At 33.1% G+C, this 22,819-nt stretch overlaps 1 protein-coding gene across 1 annotated transcript; it reads right to left on the bottom strand.

Moving 5' to 3' along the window:
• Positions 1-13,753: 13,753 nt before the first annotated feature.
• On the bottom strand, positions 13,754-14,714 carry LOC122479064 (olfactory receptor 14A16-like). The gene is given in 2 exon segments (XM_043573007.1): positions 13,754-14,539; positions 14,541-14,714. Coding segments are annotated over 2 exon segments (960 nt in total).
• Positions 14,715-22,819: the final 8,105 nt, after the last annotated feature.

The raw sequence follows: 22,819 nt of genomic DNA, 5'->3' as shown, positions 1-22,819 counted from the left end.
CAATGGACTTTTTGCTACTGTCAGGAACAAGAAAGGGATGTCTACTCTCACCACGGTTGTTTAACATAGTACTTACTGGAAACTTGCCCTCAGTAATCAGAGAACAAAATGAAATAAAATCCATCTAAATCAGCAAGAAAGAATTCAAACTTTCACTATTTGTAGATGATATGTTATATGGAAAACCCAAAGATTTCACCAAAAAAAATTGCTAGAACTGATAACCAACATTAGTAAAGTCTTAGGACACAAAATCAACATAAAGAATTCTGTTGTATTTCTGTACACCAATAATGAAGCAGCAGAAATAGAAATCAAGGAATTGACCCCATTTAAAATTGCAGCAAAAACAAAAGATACTTAGAAATAGATGTAACGAAAGAAACATAAGATCTGTACTCTGAAAACTAAAAAACAGTGATGAAAGAAATTGAAGATGATACAAAGAAATGGAAACATTCCATGCTCAAGGATTGGAAGAACAAATATTATTAAATATCTATATTACCCAAAGCAATCTACATGTTTAGTGCAAATACTACCTGCATTTTTCACAGTGCTAGGACAAACAGTCCTAAAGTTTGTATGGAACCTTTTTCTTAATAGACAAAGACATTTAAAAAGAAGAGCAAAGTTGGAGACATCACAATTCTGGACTTCAAGTTACATTACAAAGCTATAGTGATAAGATGGCAAGGTACAGACACAAAAATACACATGAAGATCAGTGGAACAGAATAGAAAACCAGAAATGAATCTACAACTATATAGTCAAATATACTTCAACAAAGCAAGAAAGAATATCCAAAGGAAAAAAGAAAGACCGTCTCTTCAAAATTGATGTTGGGGAAACTGGACAGCAACATTCAAAAACAAACAAACAAACAAACAAACTGGACCACTTTCTTACACCATACAAAAAATATACACAAAATGAATGAAAGATCTAAATGTGAGAAATAAAATCATCAAAATACCAGAGGAAAGCACAGACAGTAAGTCTGAAATCAGCCATAGCAACTTCTAACTAGATATGTCTCCTCAGATGAAGGAAAAAAAACAAAAAACAAAAATGAACTATTGGGATTTCATAAATACAAAACAAAACAAAACAACAACAACAAAAACCCTCAACTTCTGCACAATGAAGAAAACAATCAAGAAAACTAAGAGCCTACCTATGGACTGGGAGAAGGTGTTTGCAAATCACATATCTGTTGAAAAGTTAGCATCCAAAATCTATAAAGAACTTATGAAACTCAACACTCAAAAAACAAATAGTCCAGTTAAACAATGGGCAGAAGATATGAATAGACATTTTTTCAAAGAAGACATACAGATGGCTAACAGACACGTGAAAAGATGCTTAATATCACTCATCATCAGGAATATAGAAATCAATACTGCAATCAGATATCACCTTTTATCATTCAGAATAGCTAAAATTAACAACACAGGAAACAACAGGTATTGGTGAGGATCAGGAGAAACCTCATACATGGTTGGTAGGAATGCAAACTGGTGCATCCACTCTGGAAAACTGTATGGAGCTTCCTTAAAAAGTTAAACATAGAACTTTGAAGGGATAAATGCACCCCTGTATTTATAGCATCATTATCAACAATAGACAAATTATGGAAAGAGCTCAAATATCCATTGACTGATGAATGGAGAAAGAATATGTGGTGTGTGTGTGTGTGTGTGTGTGTATTTATATATGTATATATATATATATATATACACATATATATATGAATATGTGTGCATATATATATATATACATATATATATACTGGATTATTAGTCAGCTATAAAAATGAATTCTTTCCATTTGCAAGGACATGGTTGGAGCTAGAGTGTATTATGCTAAACAAAATAAGTCATTCAGAGAAAGACAAATGCCACATCATTTCACTTATGTGTGGAATTTAAGAAACAAAATAGATGAACATAAGAAAAAATTTAAAAAAAAGAGTCAAACCACAAAACACTCTTAACTATATACAAAAAATAAAGAATTGGAGGGGTCATGGGGTGGATGAGTTAAATGAGTGATGGTTATTGAAGAGGGCACTTGTGATGAGCACAGGGCGTTGTATGTAAGTGATGAATCACTAAATTCTATACCTTAAACTGTTATTACATTGTATGTTACCTAAATGGAATTTAAATGAAAACATGAAGTATAAAAAATTAATTAATTAATTAAACAAATAATAATATTTAACTGGAAAAATTTTTCTCCTTGCATTTGTACTATGAGATAATTAATATAAACTAATTTGTAAAAATGCTTGCAAATGAAAATAATCAATGGTCACTTTATGTATCCACATTTGAGAGGTAAATTTATCTGTCTTCATACATTATTGCATTGTAATATTCAGGTAGAGAATAAATAGAAGGAAGACTCTTATTTTCAGTTTTAAACAATCACCTAGGATTCATTCTTCTGATAACTTTTATGCTTTAACATTATGCATTAAAATAACTTTTTAGATGTTTTCACAATAAACATTTTATACATTCATGTGATAGATTTGGTACTGGTTATCCAGAGGCTTAGGTACCTCCAGGACTCAAGATCATTGCATTTCTTATTGCTTATATATTAATATGAGTAATGGTACACAGACCTAGTTAAAAGTTTACAAAACATGAGAGAAAAGCCATTATCAAAATATCACCACTTACTATGGAATCAAAATTCTAAGTGATTACTTAATGTTTCCCACACTTTGAATATCATTGAGAAGTTTAAGAGCCATAGTTTTAATTTTGATTGCTGTATATTTTCATAATTATGCTACAATCTAAAAATCGACATTTTATGCGGACTTTATTTTCTGATTTTGGTGTAAAATGCATAAAGGGACTGGAAGTTAAATTCAAAATATATTTTTCTGGATCATAAATCCTATCATCCTTCTTAGTATTTTTTTTTGTTTATTTACTTATTTTGAGAGAGAGAGAGAGAAAACAGACACAAGCTAGGGAAGGGAAGAGAGAGAGAGAGAGAGAGAGAGAGAGAGAGGATTTCAAGCAGGTGCTGAACTGTCAGCACGCAGCCCAGTGCAGGGCTCGAACTCACAAACCATGGGACCCTGATGTGAGTCAAAATAAAGAGTCAGACACTTAAGGGACCAAGCCACCCAGGTGCCCCATCCTTCTCAGTAATTTAATAAAAGTTTCTGTCAACTCACTCAGCTACTGATTGACACTTGGGATAGTTTCCATTATCAATTAATCTCTTTAATTACTATGGTTTATTCCTACTTTTTTTTCCTTATTGAGTTGAATACAAATTGTTTTTTTGCAAAAGTCTATATTTTACATTTTCAAATATATTGTTATGTCACTTTTGTAGTTGTCTTATGAATTTTGATTTTCACTTTCTAGTTATATACACAGTAAAACCTTGGATTGCTAGTAACTTGTTCTGTGAGAGTTCTGCAAGATATGCAAATATTTCTAATAAATTTTAACTTGATAAACAAGTGATGTCTTACAATACGAGTAGTACATGACACCAAACATCACATTATCACTACTGAGCTAATGGTTTTCCCCCTCTCTTTCTCTCTCTGTCTCTCTCTCTCTCTCTCTCTGTGACATTGTGGGTGACCATCTCTCATACTAAGATGCTTGGTCACAGGCCACAGTGTTTGGCAGGAATCAGTGGTTTTCAGAATGTTGGAAAATGCCCACAACTAGCACTAGTGTATTTTTTGTCGCTTCAAATCACCAATGGACAGTTCTTTTCTTTTTAATACAGGAGTAAGTTTAGGAATACTTTGCTTTATTCTAGATCAGGCTGCCTACAGATATAGACCCTTTCTTCTGTTGCCTTATTTCCAATTATAGTAAATACAGTATATGATATGAGTTTATTAATACAGTAGTCTGGTCAACATCCATGGAAGCATATATAATGACCCCATTCAGGAAAAGGTGGAAAAGAAAAGCAATAAGAAAGAGATGATTATGGTGGAAGTTAAGAAGGAAATCACTGAGAAGTATGGATGAGGTAGGCAATGTTCAAAATTGCAAGAATTTATAAGAAGGCTACATTGATCATTTGCACAATATTAAAGAAGAAAGAAGAAATAAGGGGCTAGATGTAGCAAAAGGAGTCATATGATATAAAGGAGATATGTACAATGTGGGAAACTGCAAACTTTTGTAGAAAAGCACCACCCAAAGAAGGCCGTAGCAGTGAGAGTGATGAATCTGTTTCAATGACAGTGCAATGCCACACTTCTGTGGAATACTTAAAAGGAGGCAAAAACAAGTGTCATTAGATAAGTTCCAGGTTAAAGTTGTATGAAAAAAAATCCATAGAGCCAATAGATAGCAATGATTCAGTTAGTAATAGTGAAAGTTGTCCTACACAGTAACCCTTCTTTCTCTTGTCTGCCTCATTCCAACCATGAAGGTTTTCAAAGGTAACTGCAGGATAATTTGTTTATTTTTCTTTATATTTTGTATTTTCTTTGTTATTTTGTATTATATTACAGTGTTGTAATCATTTTTATGTGAATATTTTTGGGTTGTGGAATATACCATCTGAGTTTCCATTATTTCTTATGGTGAAATTCTCTTCAATACAAATTGCTTTGGATTACAAGCATGTTTCAGAAATGAACTATGCTCACAAGCCAAGGTTTTACTGAATAAGAAATCAAAGAGACTCACAGCAAGACAAATTATGTTTAAAGTGTCAAAACATATAGACAACGATAAAATCTTAGAAGATCTAAGAGAAACAACTTGCTATTTATAAGGGAACCACAATAAGACAATCAGCAGATTTTTTTTAGCAGAAATTTCGCAGGCCAGAGAGAGTGACACAATATATTCAAGTGCTGAAAAATAAAAACTTCTAAGCAAGAATACTCTGCCTGATAAAATCTTTATTCAGAATTGAAGAATAGATCATTTTCCAGAGAAACAAAAGCTTCGGGATTTCACCACCTCTGAACAATCCTTACAAGCAAAGTTAAATGGACTTTGTTAAGCAAAAATGAAAGCATGCTATTTTGGGCCATAGAAAACATATAAACATATAAATCTCACTAGTGAAAGCAAATATCTAGTAAAATTCAGAATAGCCCAATGTTGTAAAAGTAGTGGGCTAAATAGTAGTAAAGTTAGTAGGAGGCTTATAAAATGAAATAATAAAAATTACTATAACAACAGTAATAGATTAATGGATATACCAGATAAAAAACGTAAATAGTGACATCAAAAATACAAAATGTATGGGGAAGGTATAAGTGTGGAGTTTAAAATGTATTTAAATTAAGGTGTTATGAACTTGAAATAGATTGTTGTAAATAAATGTTTTATGTACACTCATGGTAACCAAAAGCAAAATTATCTGTAGTGGGTACACAAAAGATTAAGAGAAAAGAATCTAACAATATCACTCAAAAAATTATGAAGTCAAAAAAAGTAAAGTAAATAAAAACAATGGAATTACAATTGGCAAGAAAAAATAATAAAACAGAAATAAGAAAATACCTATGAATAAATATTTTAGATGTAGACTAAATTCTCCAATCAAAAGATACAGAGTGGCAAAATGGGTAAAATTATAGGAACAAAATATACACTACCTTCTACAGCCTCGCTTCAGCTTTCAGGGCATACAAACACTAAAAGTAAAAAAAAAAAAAAAAAAAAAAAAAAAAAAAAAAAAAAAAAAAAAAAAAAAGGAAAGATAATCCCTGCTAATGGAAAACAAAATAAAGCTGTGTATGCTTATATAAGACAAAATAGATTTTAGACAAAGACTGTAATGAGAGACAAAGAACATAATTATATAAGAATAAGAAGGTCAAACCAATAAAGGATATAACATTTGTAAGTATTTATGTGCTCAACATAGAAGCACCTAAATATATAAAGCAAATATTTACAGACCTTATTGGAAAAATAGAAAGGAATACATTAATACTAGTTAACCTTAATACCTCACTTTTGGCAATAGATAGGTCATCCACATAGGAAAACAATAAGAAAACATTTGACTTAACAAATTACATTTAATGGACTTAAAAGATATTTCCTTTTAGAGAGCAGTGAAAGGTCAGAGAGAGAGGGAGACACAGAATCTGAAGCAGGCTTCAGGCTCTGAGCTGTCAACACAGAGCCCAACGCAGGGTTTGAACCCATGAACCCTGAGAACATTACCTGAGGTGAAGTCAGATGCTTACCTGACTGAGCCATCCAGGCACCCCAAATGATATTTCAACTAAAAGCAGCAGAACACATGTTCTTCTGATGCACACATGGAACATTACCCAGGATAGATATGTTAGATCATAACACAAGTCCTTATAAATACAAAAAATATTGGAATTATACCAAACATATTTTATACCCACAATCATGTAAAACCAGTCATCAATTCCATGAAGAAAACTAGAAAATTCACAATAAGGGGAAATTAAAGAACATGTGATTAAAACCAATGGGTCAAAAGAGGAATCAAAAGAGAAATTTAAAAAATATATCATGAAAAATAAAAATAGAAATATAGTATACCAAAAAATATAGGATGCAAGTATAGCAGCTCTAAGAGGAAAGATCATAACAATAAACTCCTACATTTAGAAATACGAAAGATCTCAAGTAAACAACTTCACACCTAAAGGAACTAGAAAAAATGCAAAGCCTAAAATTAGCAGATAAAAAAAAAGAAGAGATCACAATGAGAATAAATGAAATACAGTCTCCAAAAGACAATACAAAAGGAAATGAAAGTAACTGTTTTTTTAAAATAAACAAAATAGACAAAACTTTAACAAGACTCAGCAAGAAAAAAGGTAGACAACACACATCAATAAAATCAGAAATTAAATATTAGATGTTACTATTTATACATATATAAATATTGTAAATACTTAAAGTGTTATAATTATATAAATAGTATATAATATAAAATGTGTAATAGTATTCAGCTATTAATAGCACAGAAATTCTGCCATTTGCAATAACATGGATAGACCTTGGGTGCATTAATGCAAATTGAAATAATTCAGATAGAGAAATACAAATACTGTTTGATCTCACTTATAGGTGGAATCTACAAGAGCTGAGGTCACTAAAACAAAGAATAGAAAGGTGGCTACCAAAGGCTAAAGGACAGGGAAATTGGGAGATGCTAGTCAAAGGGTATTGATTCAAGTTATAAGATGAATAAATTCTGAAATGTCCAGTATTGTGACTTGGTTCACAATATTGTATTTTATATTTGAAAGTTCTAAGAATTAGCTCTTAAATATTTTAGTCACAAAAAAGTGTAATCATGTGAGATGATGGACATGTTAACTAACCTCCTTGTGGTACTTATTTTGGATATATGTGTATCAAGTCATTACAATGCAAATATTAAATTTATACGATTCTATGTGTAAATGTGTCTCAGTGAAAGTATTAAAAGAATAAGCTAAATCACCATGTAAGAATAATGCCATCAGCATCAAAAATAAAATCGAACAAAGCAAAATAAATTAAAATAATAAAATAAAATAAAATAAAAAATGTGTAAGTAAAAAATGTAATTAAAGGGACAATCAATGATGGAAAAAATTCACATGTAATAAATGCTATTATCTGCAACTTTATAAAAGTACATTCAATTTAACCACAAAAGTTATCACACCACAGGCAAATGAATAAACTATATGACCACACGATTACCATTACTAATTAGAAATAGTTAATGAGTATGTTCCCTTACATAGTGAAGAAGTAATAAAGCAGTCGTTGCGTTATTTTCATATGGGAATAAATATCATATGAAAACAAAGTAAGTTTTTAAAAGGGTTTAGAGTAGTTAATCAATAAAGGGCATGAAGTAGTCTGTAACACTTCTTGATTATGTGCAATCTCAATGGTGGCAGCTACAGATGTCATATGAGTGCTGAAGGATTGTTGCATGGGGCTTTGGTTCCTGTATTGTGACATGCAGGAATGCTCTGTTCTTTCTTTAAAAGTATGCAAGGTCTACAGATGGAGTTTAACCAGTTATTTGTGAATGTAGTCTGGTCTTTTCCTCAGGGAAAGTTTGGTCCTTCACTCCTCAAAAGCAGCAGTTTGCAAATTTCAAATAAAGTTAGTTGTTCCACAGATCAAGGGAGTTAGATCAACAAGCAAGTAGTGTATACCTTTGAAACAATTTAACCCTTAAGACTGATTGGAGTGTTTTTACAGTAGTATATCTTAAATATGTACCATTTGTATTTGTCAATCATACTTAACTCTTGGAAAATCTGAGAAAGAAAAACTTTTTTTGAGGAAAGACATAAATATCATAGAGACAAATAAAAACCAAAAAATATGAAATGGTATAAAGCTTATATTGTATCAAGTAACACTTCTGATTGATAAACCAAATTAAACAAAATTTAAAATATAACCTAGATCTGGGCACCTGGGTGGCTTAGTCAGTTAGGCGTCCGACATCAGCTCAGGTCATGATCTCGTAGTTCTCATTGGGCTCTCTGGTGACAGCTCAGAGTCTGGAGCCTGCTTCATATTCTGTGTCTCCTTCTCTCACTGCCCCTCCCCTGCTCACGCTCTGTATCTGTCTCTCAAAATAAATAATAAAACCAATTTAAATTTTTTTATTAAAAATGAACATTAAAAAATATATATGTATATGTATATTTTAACATTAAAATATAAACAACATATAAAATATTATAATTTATATTTTGACATATAAAATAAACATTTATATATATATATATATATATATATATATATATAGCTTAGATCTGCCTAAAACAAAATTTCATGATAATGAAAAAGATATATACTGTGGACTCAGTTCTACTATTAAATCTCCATGTCAAATGTCCAAGCAATCCTTTTTGTATATATTAATACATCATTATCATCTGTCTATACAGCTATACTATATATGTATCTGTGTCTTTACTTAAGTATATGTTATTCTAAGGTCCAATAGATGATCACAGATTGCTTTTAATCATCTTCTTTTCCCTCAAACTTTATTGAAGTATGATACTTGTGTATATTTAGAGTGTAGAACATGATATTTCTATATGCACGTATATTGTGAAATGATTACAAAAATCAAACTAATTAACATTTCTGTCACTTCTCATAGTTATCATTTGGGGGGATGTGGTAACAATACTTAAGATTCACCCTCAGCAAATATTAAGTATACAATACAGTATTTTCCAGTTTATTCTCACTTTTTGTTTATATGTATCATGTTTGTGTCTGTGTGATTGTGTACATACGTGTTTGTGAATTTTGGTTTCCTTTCCTCTACAAAATGTTCATGGTAATTTTTCATATTTGAGTTTATCACTAATTTTAATTTTTAAGCTTTCATTGACTTTTGATTTTAAATAATTATCTTCTATTTATGCAAGTAGTACATACAACTTTTTTCAAAACTTTATGGTCAAAAATTATTTCCCACACTTCATTTTTAAGTCTCTTTGATTCTCTCTAGATTTTAAATATGGCACATATTTGGGGCACCTAGGTGGCTCAGTCAGTTTAGCGTCAGACTTCAGCTCAGGCCATGCTTTCATGACTCGTGGGTTTGAGCCCCACATCCAGCTCTGTGCTGACAGCTCAGAGCCTGGAACCTGCTTTGGATTCTGTGTCTCCCTCTCTCTCTGCCCCTTCCCTGCTCATGCTCTGTCCTCTTTGTCTCTTAAGAAAATAAAATAAAACATTAAAAAAAAACTAAAATATGGTACACATTTATTTATCTTCTGAGTTAACTATTGGAATGTATATAATTTTTATACAATGAGAATTTTTTAAACAAACTTAAAAATATATAATATAAGAAAGTATTATGTGATGTTCTTTAATATGTATTTGTGTATGAAAAGTAAATTGTTAACGGTCCATTAATATAAGTTAATTTAGTAATTAAAAATAAAATAGAATAAGAAATCAACCTAATCACTGTAATTGTGATTAAAAATGTAAAAGCATACATTAGCCATCACTGAATGTTTCATTAACTTAGTTAAAATATTTTAAATTGCATTCTACAGTCAATTTTGGAAAACATATTGGCAACAGATAGACTTAAAATATGTTTAAAATGGTCTATGGGTGCCTGGGTGGCTCAGTCGGTTGGGCATCCAACTCTTGATTTCAGCTTGGGCCATGATCTTGTGGTTTGTGAGTTTGAGCCCCATATCAGTCTCTGAACTAACAGTGCAGAGTCAGCCTGGGATTCACTCTCTCCTCTCTCTTTGCTCCTCCCCTGCTCTCACTTTATCACTCTCTCAAAATAAATAAATAAACTTAAAAAAATATTAAAATGATGTAATTTATTTTATAATACATCATTGAATTTTTATTACATTCCATAACTCTTTTGGAACGAGAATGTAATAGTATTACAATTAATATTAAAAAATAAGTGAGGGGCACCTGGGTGTCTCAATCGGTTACGTGTCCGACTTTGTCTCATGTCATGATCTCACGGTTTGTGAGCTCAAGCCCGATGTCGGGCTCTGTGCTGACATCTCAGAGCCTGGACCTTGCTTCAGATTCTGTGTCTCCTCTCTCTCTGCCCCTCCCCTGCTCACACTCTGTCTCTCACTCTATCTCAAAAATAAAGATTAAAAAAGCCAATAAAGAAAATAAAGTGATTCGTAAGAGAAAACAATCATTAAAAACATTTACACAACAAATTCAAAAGATCAAGATTTTATAATCGATTCTAATCATTCATGGATGGTCTCCAAATATACATTTTATCCATATCAAAATCAGTATTGGGCTGACGACAATGTGAGAGTTGATAATAACCATTGTGGTGTGGACTTTTGGTCATTTGAGAACAAATCAATATTGTATTGTATATTGAACCTAAATTGTTATTATGTAATATTTTGGCATTACATTTGCACATATTTGAATAGAATAGAAAGCAAATGTCTCAGCCCAGTGAGGAATCACAGAGCTTCTGTTTGTGTATGCTTGTGATACAATTTGATACTTATTTCAACTGAGGTAAAGAAGAAAATAATAGATAGTGAAGATTATTTGTTTTTCCCATATTTCAATGTCCTTTTTAAAATATTTACTTTTCTAAGACTGTATAAACTCTATATTAAATTATATGATTTTGTTATAAATTCAAACTGTTCTTCCTTTATTTTATTTAAATGTTTATTCATTTTTGAGACAGAGACAGAGCATGAACGGGGGAGGGTCAGAGAGAGAGACACAGACACAGAATCCGAAGCAGGCTCCAGGCTCTGAGCTGTCAGCACAGAGCCCGACACGGGGCTCGAACTCATGAACCGTGAGATCATGACCTGAGCCGAAGTCAGAAGCTCAACCAACTGAGCCACCCAGGTGCCCCAAACTGTTCTTCCTGTAAAATGTCTGTATGCAAAAGTAAATATTTAGTGTATGACTTATTGTGATGAAATTAAGTGTTCCACCAGGACATTTTTCTTAGCTTCCCATGCTCTTCATGTAATTAAATAAATGAAAATAAATGCATACATAGAGCATAGAATAGTGTTATAAATGCTATTCACCAAATATTTTTGGAAATATTAGATTTATGATATAAGCTTATATCTATTATTTTGTTTTTACCATTATAAAGTAGTTAATTTACCTTATTTGCTCTAAACAATTCTAGTTCTTTTTTTTTGTTTTTTCTTGGTTATTCTTATCACACAGTTAAGGACTCTCACACATATTGGTTTATACCTTACAATAAATGTATGTTTTATTTTAAATAAGTGCTAGATTCCCATATTTAGTTCCTATAAGATGATCTAATTCAAATAACATCTATAATACTTATCTGCATTAGAATGTGATTATTCAAATTCTAACTACAAATCATAGTACATGCCTTATTTATGTAACTGTAGCTCTTGTACTGATTAAATAATGTGGCATCCTAAGCTAGTTCATAGTCATTGTTCACACAAGTGCTAAGGGATATCAGTAAAATAGAAACACGAAGATATTAGCCTTGGAAACAGAGATAAAGCTGATACCTATTAGAATTACAATTAATTAAAAATAGACAATATTCTCTGAATACTGACTTAAATCAGAGTTTGTTGCATCTCTAAAGAGATACCAAAATGGGGAATCAACAGACAAAGAAAAATTACATAAATGTCTATTACTTTCCATTATAATACAGTATCAAAAAAGATCTAAGTGTTAAAAAGAAAAAAAAAGAGTTAATACAATATATAAACAAAATTATATTCAGTCATCTTAAAATATAATTTCAAAGAACATAAACATATGTGTGAATGTAATTACTTTAAAAATATAGAGAACTATAATGAATTTTCAAAATAAATTATTCATAAAATAATGAATTTATTAACTCTAGTACATTTTTAAAATACGGGTGTTCTATATTAGTTTTTTTTTATTATAAATGTGTGAATGATAAAAGTAGTGGAAAATGTAATAGTCTTCATCATTGAAAACTAAGTCAATTATTTCAACAGTTAAAGATTTTTGAAAATAATAAAAGCTAAAACAAACAGAACACTTACATCATCAGCCCTCTTTTTTTTCAGTGCGTTCTGACTAATGTCTCTTTCTATGAAAGATTTATTCACTGCACATTGATATTTAGCTAAGTTTATGAGCTATAAATGTATATAAAATTATTTATATTATATTATATTATATTATATTATATTATATTATATATTATATTTCAATCAGCAGACTCATCTGGAAAATTTGACTGAATTTGTTTTGTATCAGTTCTTTCCTCATGCAATCACTGGGACAAATAATGAATGGACCTTGCCAAAAGGAATACTAATAAACACATCAATGAATTTCATATAATTTATTTTTTGGTACTCATCAGGTATAATACAGAATTAAGAACATTTTCATAATATTGGGTAAGAACTAAAGTGTAAAGTGGAATTTGGAAAATAAATACAGAAACCATTAATACAATTACAATTTAAAGTGTAAATAAATTCTTACCTTTCCATATTTTATACCACCCAAAAATATTGAACTGATATAAATGCAGGAATATAGTAAATGCAAAACTTTATGTGGGTGTAGAACTGTTATCTATGAAGAAACAAATCTCCCAGGCAAAACTGGGCTCCCATTTTATTCTTCACTTATATTTACAAATATACTTGTGAAGTAAAAGTAAATGTTTTATTTACCTCTGTTCTGGTTTTGTAGATTTATATAATAACAAAGAATTACAATAATGTATCAATCTGTATTCAGGAAAGATTTGTTACAGCAAATGGTATAGTGTAGCAAAAGCAAAGAAGTATAATGCAATATTAGGGACATTCAGAAGAATGAGGCTCAGCTTCTGGGAAACATTTTCAGTCATGTGAGACATGCTTCCTCTCTGGATAATAAATCAGGACACCAGGGAATCCACACTCTAATTTAAGGAGAAAACTTATATGGTTCTCCAGTCAAGTATCCAAAACCAGATGTATAATCTGACTCAATAAACAGAAATTAAAACAGCCTAATAGAAACCAGGTACAAACTAAGAATGTTTACATTTTCTCTAGCAATGCTCCAAATTTATGTCAGACCTGAATGCATCCTCACTGATACTAGTTAGTGTATTTAACTCCATTTGGTCAAGGATTACCACCATGGTTCCAGGTAACTCCAGAGATAAGTACAAATTTGCAACATACTAGCTAGATTAACCCTGTATTTACAAAAAATTATTCAAAAGAAAACACCTCTACTCTTGGAGAAAATTAAGGACATTCTCCTTTCTCAAGAGTCTTCTAGGGATCAGCTTTCCCAGACCTGCCTTCATTGCCTTGTTTCTTAGGCTGTAGATCATAGGATTAAGGGAAGGGGGTAGCAAAATATAGAAAGAAGATAGAACAAGATCAGTGAATGATGTACACCCTAAAATAGGTCTCAGGTAAGCAATAAAAGCAGTTGAGAGAAAAAGTATAACAACTGCCAAATGTGGAAGGCAAGTGGAATAGGTTTTTGACTGCCTTTTCGTGGATGGTATCTTTCTGACAGTGTAGAAGATGCAGATGTAGGAGACTGTGATGCAAATAAAGCAGAAGACATCCAGGACTGCATTAACGAGAATGAGTACAATTTCTACAGTTATATTCTCTGAGCAAGTAATAGCGAACAACTGGGGAATATCACAAAAGAATTGTTGAATTTCATTGAATCCACAGTAAGATAAGGAAAAGGTTCCTGCTGTATGTATAACAGATATAAAGCCACTAGTGAGCCAGGACAGAGCCACTGTCTGCACACACGTGCCCCTGTTCATGATGGCTTCATAGTGCAGTAGATGGCAAATGGCAGCATAACGGTCAACAGACATCAGTGTAAGGAGGAACAGCTCTGCCCCTGCTGAAAAAGGCACCAGGAAGACCTGGGTGACACAGCCAAAAAATGAGATAGAATTTCTGCGGGTCAAGGAATTGGCAACAGTTTTGGGCACAACAGCTGAAATGAGACAGATATCTAACAGAGACAGATTCTTTAAAAAAAAAATACATGGGTGTGTGCAGGCATGGGTCCAAGGATGTTATGGTAATACTGAGGCCATTCCCCCTCAGGGCAAACAGGTAAATTACTGTAAAAAACACACATTGTAAGAACTGAAGACTCCATGGGCCTGAAAATCCCAAGATAAGAAATTCTGTTGCCACTGAAATATTGTTCATTTTTGATGAAACAGTCTGCATTAAAAAGGAAAAGGTATAGTTACAACGGCCGTGAATTCTAAGTATATTTATTTCACCTCAATAGAGAAAAAAAAAAAAAAAAACCTCTGTTAATTCTTATCACATTAGTAAATGTGGTGTGTGTGAGAAAAAGTCAGAAATAATTTTAAAAAATGCATTTTCCTCATCAATAAATCCACATTTTGTATGTACTTCGTTTCATCAAGTTTTTGTTTCTCTAAGTGTCTGCTATAATGTTATGAAAACATATGTACAAACTGATTATCAGACAAAATGCAACCTGTGCTTATAGAGAAGAATACCAACTGAATATTAACAAAATGCAACCTGTGCTTATAGAGAAGAGTCTTAATTTACACATGAAAGAAAGTGGGGGAATAAATATGAAGTATCCAATGGTTCCATGCCACATCCTCTATCCAATTCAATGAATTAATAATTTGATAATTAACTGTTCCTGTACTTGTATTAAAAGTAACTTCAGGGGCGCCTGGGTGGCGCAGTCGTTAAGCATCCGACTTCAGCCAGGTCACGATCTCGCGGTCCGTGAGTTCGAGCCCCGCGTGGGGCTCTGGGCTGATGGCTTAGAGCCTGGAGCCTATTTCCAATTCTGTGTCTCCCTCTCTCTCTGCCCCTCCCCCGTTCATGTGTCTCTCTCTGTCCCAAAAATAAATAAACGTTGAAAAAAAAAATTAAAAAAAAAAAGTAACTTCATGAAAAAACAGGCATTCCTCTTTCTACTTTAAACTTTCTTTCTTTCTGTATTACTTTAATCCTTTATTTTATCTTCTGATATCTTCTGATCTTACTGTTTATAAGTGACTAAATATAATACAGAATTTCTTATTTTAGCTATCTGGATTACTATATATTATACCTTGTTACACTTAAACTTTTTTTAGTTATCTAGTTTTCACAAATTAAGGTCATTTTATGCATTTGGGAAATCCATATGCCTAGATAGATTGATAGATACAAATAGATATACATATATGTGTTTATCCAATCTTACTTTATTACACTGCTACACAGTTACAAATACAAAGTAAGTTAAACTTCTATTTACAAATCTGTATATCCTTTCCCTGTATTTTAACTAATAATATCCTTTTTCTAATTCTCTGATGGACATGATGCTTACACATGAATTCTTTTCAAATATTTTACTTAAAATAATCCTATATTAAGTAAAAAATGCTGTATACTTTTCTACTTGATTTAAAATCTGCCAACATTTTAACAGAAAAGACTTGAAATGGGTAGAGATAAATTGCATAAATGATAGATGATATAGACAGATAGATATAATATACATATACATAGATATAATATCATATAAGCATATTTATTATTTTATATTTATATTTTATATATTTATATTATATATATTACATATATAATCTATCATTTATATCATCTATCATTTACTGTCTATCTAATTTTACTTCAATGTGTTTTATAAGTTTAACCCTTATGTGTCAATATCTGTGACTTCTCTTTCGGCCTCAACAATTACCAATTCTTACTCATTCAATTAAGAATTCAATTACTTGAACATAGTGTAAATGGATGAAGAAAGTGCAGTTGTTTCAAAAAGTTGGGTGAACGGATTCAGTGTAAATTTCTGAAATCAACTGACCTCTACTATTTTACAAATCTATACTTGTATAATATATAATTATGTATAATTTAAAGCAATCTAATGTTGCCATAAATCAAAAATAAGGAAAGCTAATTGATGATACTGTAGCCTATAATCCCAATAATTTTTAACTACATTCTAGAGGTAATGTTTTGCCAACCTAGTCATCATTTTTTTATCTATCATTTCATGACTTAATTCTTTTATTACTCTCTGCTTATGACTAAAATAAAAATTTACTTGGTATTTTAATTGTTTTTAATTGATTACAGTGAAATCAGCATCCTGTTATGCATTAAAATGAAGTTACATAAGTGTTTTGAAGTCCAAAGTGTCCTTGTGTGAACTCATATTTCAGAACAAGTTTGGTCTGCACTTAGAAAACCTATGTTCTAGAGATATTAAAATAAACATTTAATAATTCAAGAAATTTGTATCACTAGAGAATTTAGGAAACTTTTTACAGGTTTATTATTTTCTTACTGAAATTACAATCAACCAGAATAAAAGAAAATAAAACTCACTACAGTATCCGTTCTGCAGAAGATGGAAGAAATCATCAGGCTTTGTGTATAGTTGTTGATGAAACTATTCCTGATTATTCTAAGTCAACAACAGTAGCTCTGATTTTCAAATATTGAGAAAGTTATTTCCTAAAAGGCACTTTACTTCTTGCTCTCTTGGCTTTAGCAAATACAGTTGTGAATAAGATTAAACACAATGAGAATGGTGATTTTATATTTGCTGTCCATCTCCCTGTGGCTTGAACTCTGGAGTATTCCAAAGGGAAATGCTGCCACTTTTGTCAGAATGGACTGATGTAGTCTGTTTCTCACAATCATAAGAGACACACATTGGCACAATAAGATATGTGGAAATGAAGTATCATGATAAAATTTCCTTTTTAATGATTAACTTCAAATACTGTGATGCAATCAAGAGTCTTCATAATTTGTGAGAAGACACTGAAGAAGCATATATATCCAATCACACAAAGAGCCATTATAAAGAAGTGTCTATTAGCCTGACACTTTCCTTGGTGTGTTTACATTATCTCATTCACACTATAAATATATTTTTATTCAATAGCCTCTTGAAATCACAGTTATATTTTCATTTGTCATGTTGGACTGTCCAGTCATATTTTCTTCTATAGAGCAAATAAATGGTTTCAATGAGTGATATCAATTAATATCGTAAAATATCATTTAAAAAACCTACACATACAGACAGTGAGACAGACAAAAGGTAATTTAATCAACTAGGCATTAGTTTACTTATAATTTTTTATACATTAGCTGGAATTAATAAGTTTAATAATTTTGTTTTAGTAATTGATAGACTGTTATGTAAACAAATTTCATGAAACTGAGTGCAATGCAAACACATATTATTGTGTTTAAATAATTACAGATCCAGATGGTAAAACATGTTGTGAGATGTAAAAAAGAAAAATCTTAGCAAATGCAATTAAATAATTTAACAATATTTAGAAAAGGTATAAGAACACTATAAGCAGTTGTTGAACTTTGGGTTAAAATAAAGTACTTTGAGTCATTCAAGATAAAACCAGCTCACTTGAAGATAAGTCATATGCAAATCCAGACCAAGATTTAACAACAACAACAAAAGAAGAAAAAGGGTAAAACCTTTTATATTTATGGGACTCCATCAAGACAGCTACTTGCTGTGGAGAGACAAGGGGAAGGGAAAGAATGCTGGGGAATCATAGGACTGTATCTGAAATTGAGAAAAATCACAGACCAGGATTCAGAAAGATTCAATTTCTAACTGCAGGGCTTTCTCCAGAATGGGGCCAGCTGCCCTGTTCCTGCACCTGGGGAGGAGGATAGCCAGCCCCCAGCTCAGTAACTAGTTCTGAGGCACAGTCCTCACTTGGAGAAAGTAATCCCTTCCCTGGAGTGCTGTGGGAATAAGGTATATAACAATTCAAAGGACAAAGAGTGCCTGCACCCACCAGCCAAAGACTATATATCTGGCAGGGCCGAGCGGCATTTCCCCAGAACCAGGGCACATGGAGTAGTGCCCCTTAAGATATCGGGGTTTAAATCCCAGCTGAGCACCAGGGAGGCATGGGAGTCAGTGGAGTGGGGGGGTGGGGTGGCAAAAAGCCTCATTTGTGCCTGTGGTAGAGAGAGGATGGCCAAATTAGAATGGTTTGGGACACCCAGTCCATGGAAGAGAGACTGGGATATTGCCATTTTTCTCACCATCCCTAAGAAGATGGGGCTTCAGGGGACAGACAGCAGACCCACAGTGGAGGTGGGACCCACCTACACCAAACCAGGCCCCTCTATGCCTGGAAATTGCATATCTACTGGAGCTGGATTGGCACTGAAGAACCAGATAGCCCCTCCTCAAGACCAGCACTGCCACCAGTTCCAAAGCATCCAGCGGTTTTGCATTTCCTGATTTAATTCTTGGATAATTCTTATATATATATATATACATATATATATATATGTATATATATATATATTTATATTTATATTTCTTTCCTCTTCTAATCTGGTTATTCTGATCGTCGGTTTCTTAAACAGACATCCTTACTCTATTCTCTTTATACTTGTTTTATACCTCCTTCTTTATTTTTCTCTCACTCCCTCTCTCTCTCTCTCTGAATTAAACCTTATAGTTGCTCTGTCTGCTTAATTTTCTTTTGTTTTCTTTCTCTCTGTCTCTGTTATTTCTCTCATTGTATGGGATAATGCCTCTTCCATCAGCACTGACCCCACACTGTTGTTTACTTTTGTAGCTGATGTTTCTGCTTTTTTTGTTCTTGGTTTGTTTATTTGTTTTTCTTCCCAGGGTGACTTCAATGACCGAATCAAAGCACACCTGCTGGAGGTTCCAAAACATCACTACAAGTAGGGATATAAAACAAAGTCACAACAATAGAGAGCAAGTAAGACATTCCAAAAAATACCTCCTGAAGGGCCAGGCTCTAGACAGTGTTTGACCCCTCTTTAATACAGTAGAGCTCACAGGTGCAAGGCATATAGCAGTTTTTTAAAACACATAAGGTACAGAAAACTAGCCAAAATGATGAAATGGAAGAATTCTCCTGAAAGAAATTCCAGGAAGAAATGAAAGCTAAAGAAATGAAAGCTAAAGAAATGAAACCTAAAAATATAAACAATATAATTAAGTAAGAATTTAGAATAACAGTCATAAGATTAATCACTGGGCTTGAAGAAAAGCATAGAAGACAGTAGAGAATCTATAGCTGCAGAGATCAAGGAACTAAAAAAATAGTAATGATGAATTAAAAAATGTTGTAAATGAGGTTCAAAATAAACTAGAAGTAGTGAAAGCAAGGAAAGAAAAGTAAGAGGGTAGAATAAGTAAAATAGAAGGTAAAATGCAAATAGATGAAGCTTAGGAAAAAAGAGATTAAAAAAATCTAGACTCTAAGGGGAGAATAAGAGAACTAAGTGATCAATGAGCCCCCAAAGTCTGGCTTGCAAAAGCAGAGGGGCCAGACTGTGTGAATTCTGACAGCCAGCAGGACTTAACATCTGGAATATTAGAAGTCCAGAGCTCTGCACTTGGAGAGCAAGGAAGGCGAGAGGACGCCGGGAGGGAGAGTTGTTGAGCCATGGTAGGACAGAGCTCGGTGGGGTAACAAAGGTGCTGGCAAGAGCTATTTCCCTCTCCCATCCCCCAGCCGAAAATCCAAAGTGAAAAAGTTCCTGTCACCAAACTTGATTGTACCATGCAAATGCCCAAAACTGTGCTTCTCTGGATCCATCCCTCACTTGGGCCTGCCTCCCTCCTGGTGCTTCAAGGCCCCTCCCACAGGGTACAACTGAAGGCAAGGCAAAGCTAGCTAAGCCTGCCCCTCCTGCCCCTGTGCACCTTGCTGATTGACCCCGTCAAATACTCCCATGGCCAGATCCCATAAAAGCAGCACCACAAGCATGGCAGTGTGCAAGCAGCCAAAACAGGAGCCACACCACTCCACAGTGAGGCCTGCCCCTGGGAGAGGGGAAGATAAGGTACACACCAGTCTGACTGTGGCCCCAGCCCCAGCTGGGGGCATATATTGGGGCTGACTACGGCCCTGCCCACCAACACAAGTTTCTATGGACAGCACAGGGAAGTGCCTTGCAGTTTGGAGCTACTACAGGGACTACCCAAAATGACGAAACAGAAGAATTCTCCTCAAAAGGAATTCCAGGAAGTAGCGACAGTTAACGAATTGATTAAAAACGATTTAAGCAATATAACAGAACAAAACTTTAGAATAATAGTTATAAGGTAAATCGCTGGACTTGAAAAAAGCACAGAGGACAGCAGAGAATATATTGTTACAGAGATCAAAGGACTAAACAATATTCATGAAGAACTTAAAAATGCTATAAATGAGATGCAAAATAAAATAGAGGTGGACATAGCAAGGATTGAAGAGACAGGAGAGAATAGGTGAATTAGAAGATAAAATTATAGAAAAAGAGGAAGGTGAGAAAAAGAGAGATAAAAATATCCAGGAGTATGAGGGGAAAATTAGAGAAATAAGTGATGCAATCAAATGAACAATATTCTTATCATAGGAATTCCAGAAGAAGAGAGAGACAACGGGGCTGAAGGTGTACTTGAAGAAATTATAGCTGAGAACTTCCCTGATCTGGAGAAGGAAACAGGCATTAAAATCCAAGATGCACAGAGAGCTACCTTCAGACGTAACTTGAACTGACCTGCACAACATATCATAGTGAAATTGGCAAAATACAAGGATAAAGAGAAAATTCTGAAAGCAGCTAGGGATAAACAGACTCTAACTTACAAAGGCAGACCTATCTACTGAAGAGTAGTAGCAGACCTATCTACTGAAACTTGGAAGTCCCAAAAAGAATGGCAAGAAGTCTTCAATGTGATGAACAGAAAAAATATGCACCCAAGAATCCTTTATTCACAAAGTCTGTCATTCAAAATAGAAGGAAAGATAAAGGTTTCCCCAAACGAAAACTGAAGGAATTCATCACCACTAAACCAGCCCTATAAGAGATCCTAAGGGGGACTCTGTGAGTGTACTGTTGTAAGAACCACAAAGTACCAGAGACATAACTACAAGCATGAAAACTACAGATTATGCAACCACTCTAAACCCATATCTTTCAATATTAACACTGAATGTAAATGGACTAATAAAAAAAAATAGGGTATCAGAATAGATTAAAAAAAAAACAAGACCTATTTGCTATTTCCAAGAGACTCATTTTAGACATGAGGACACCTTCAGATTGAAAGTGAGGGGATAGAGAAATATCATGCTGATGGAAGTCAAAAGAAAGCTGGAGTAGCCATACTTATATCTGACAAACTAGACTTTAAAGGCTGTAACAAGAGATGAAGAAGGGAATTATACAATAATTACAGGATCTATCCATCAAGAAGAGCTAACAACTATAAATGTCTACGCACCGAATACAGAAGTCCCGAAATATATAAAACAATTAATCACAACTATAACCAACCTTATTGATAAGAATGTGGTAATTGCAGGGGACTTTAGTACCCTACTTACAGCAGTGGATAGATTATCGAGACACAGGATCAATAAGGAAACAAGGGCCCTGAATGAGACATTGGATCAGATGGACTTGACAGATATATTTAGAACTCTGCATCCCAAAGCAACAGAATATACTTTCTTCACGAGTGCACATGGAACATTCTCCAAGATAAATCACATACTGGGTCTCAAAACAGCCCCTCATAAGTATAAAAGAATGAGATCATACCATGCACACTTTCAGACCACAATGCTATGAAACTTGAAATCAACCACAGGAAGTCTGAAAAACGTCCAAAAGCATGGAGGTTAAAAAACACCCTATTAAAAAATGAATGGGTCAACCAGGCAATTAGGGAAGAAATTTAAAAAAAATATGGAAAAAAATGAAAATGAAAATACAACAATCCAAAAGTTTTGGGATGCAGCGAAGGCAGTACTGAGAAGAAAGTATATTGCAATCGAGGCCTATCTCAAGGAACGAGAAAAATCCCAAACATAAAAATCTAATAGCACACCTAAAGGTAATAGATTCATAACAGCAAAGACACCCTAAACCCAGCAGAAGAAGAGAAATAAAAAAGATCAGCGCAGAGTAAACAATATAGAATCTAAAAAACTGTAGAGCACATCAATGAAAGCAAGAGTTGTTTTTTTGAAAAAATAAACAAAATTGACAAACCTCTAGCTAGGCTTCTCAAAAAGAAAACGGAGACGACCCACAGAGATAAAATCATGAATGAAAATGGAATTATTACAACTAATCCCTCAGAAATACAAGCAGTTATCAGGGAATACTATGAAAAATTATATGCCAACAAATTGGACAACCTGGAAGAAATGGATAAATTCCTAAACACCTACACACTTCCAAAATTCAAACAGGAAAAAATAGAAAACTTGAAT

Source organism: Prionailurus bengalensis, chromosome A1 (assembly GCF_016509475.1).
Source record: "Prionailurus bengalensis isolate Pbe53 chromosome A1, Fcat_Pben_1.1_paternal_pri, whole genome shotgun sequence".
Taxonomy (NCBI): domain Eukaryota; kingdom Metazoa; phylum Chordata; class Mammalia; order Carnivora; family Felidae; genus Prionailurus; species Prionailurus bengalensis.
This window is presented reverse-complemented; position numbering and strand designations above follow the sequence as displayed.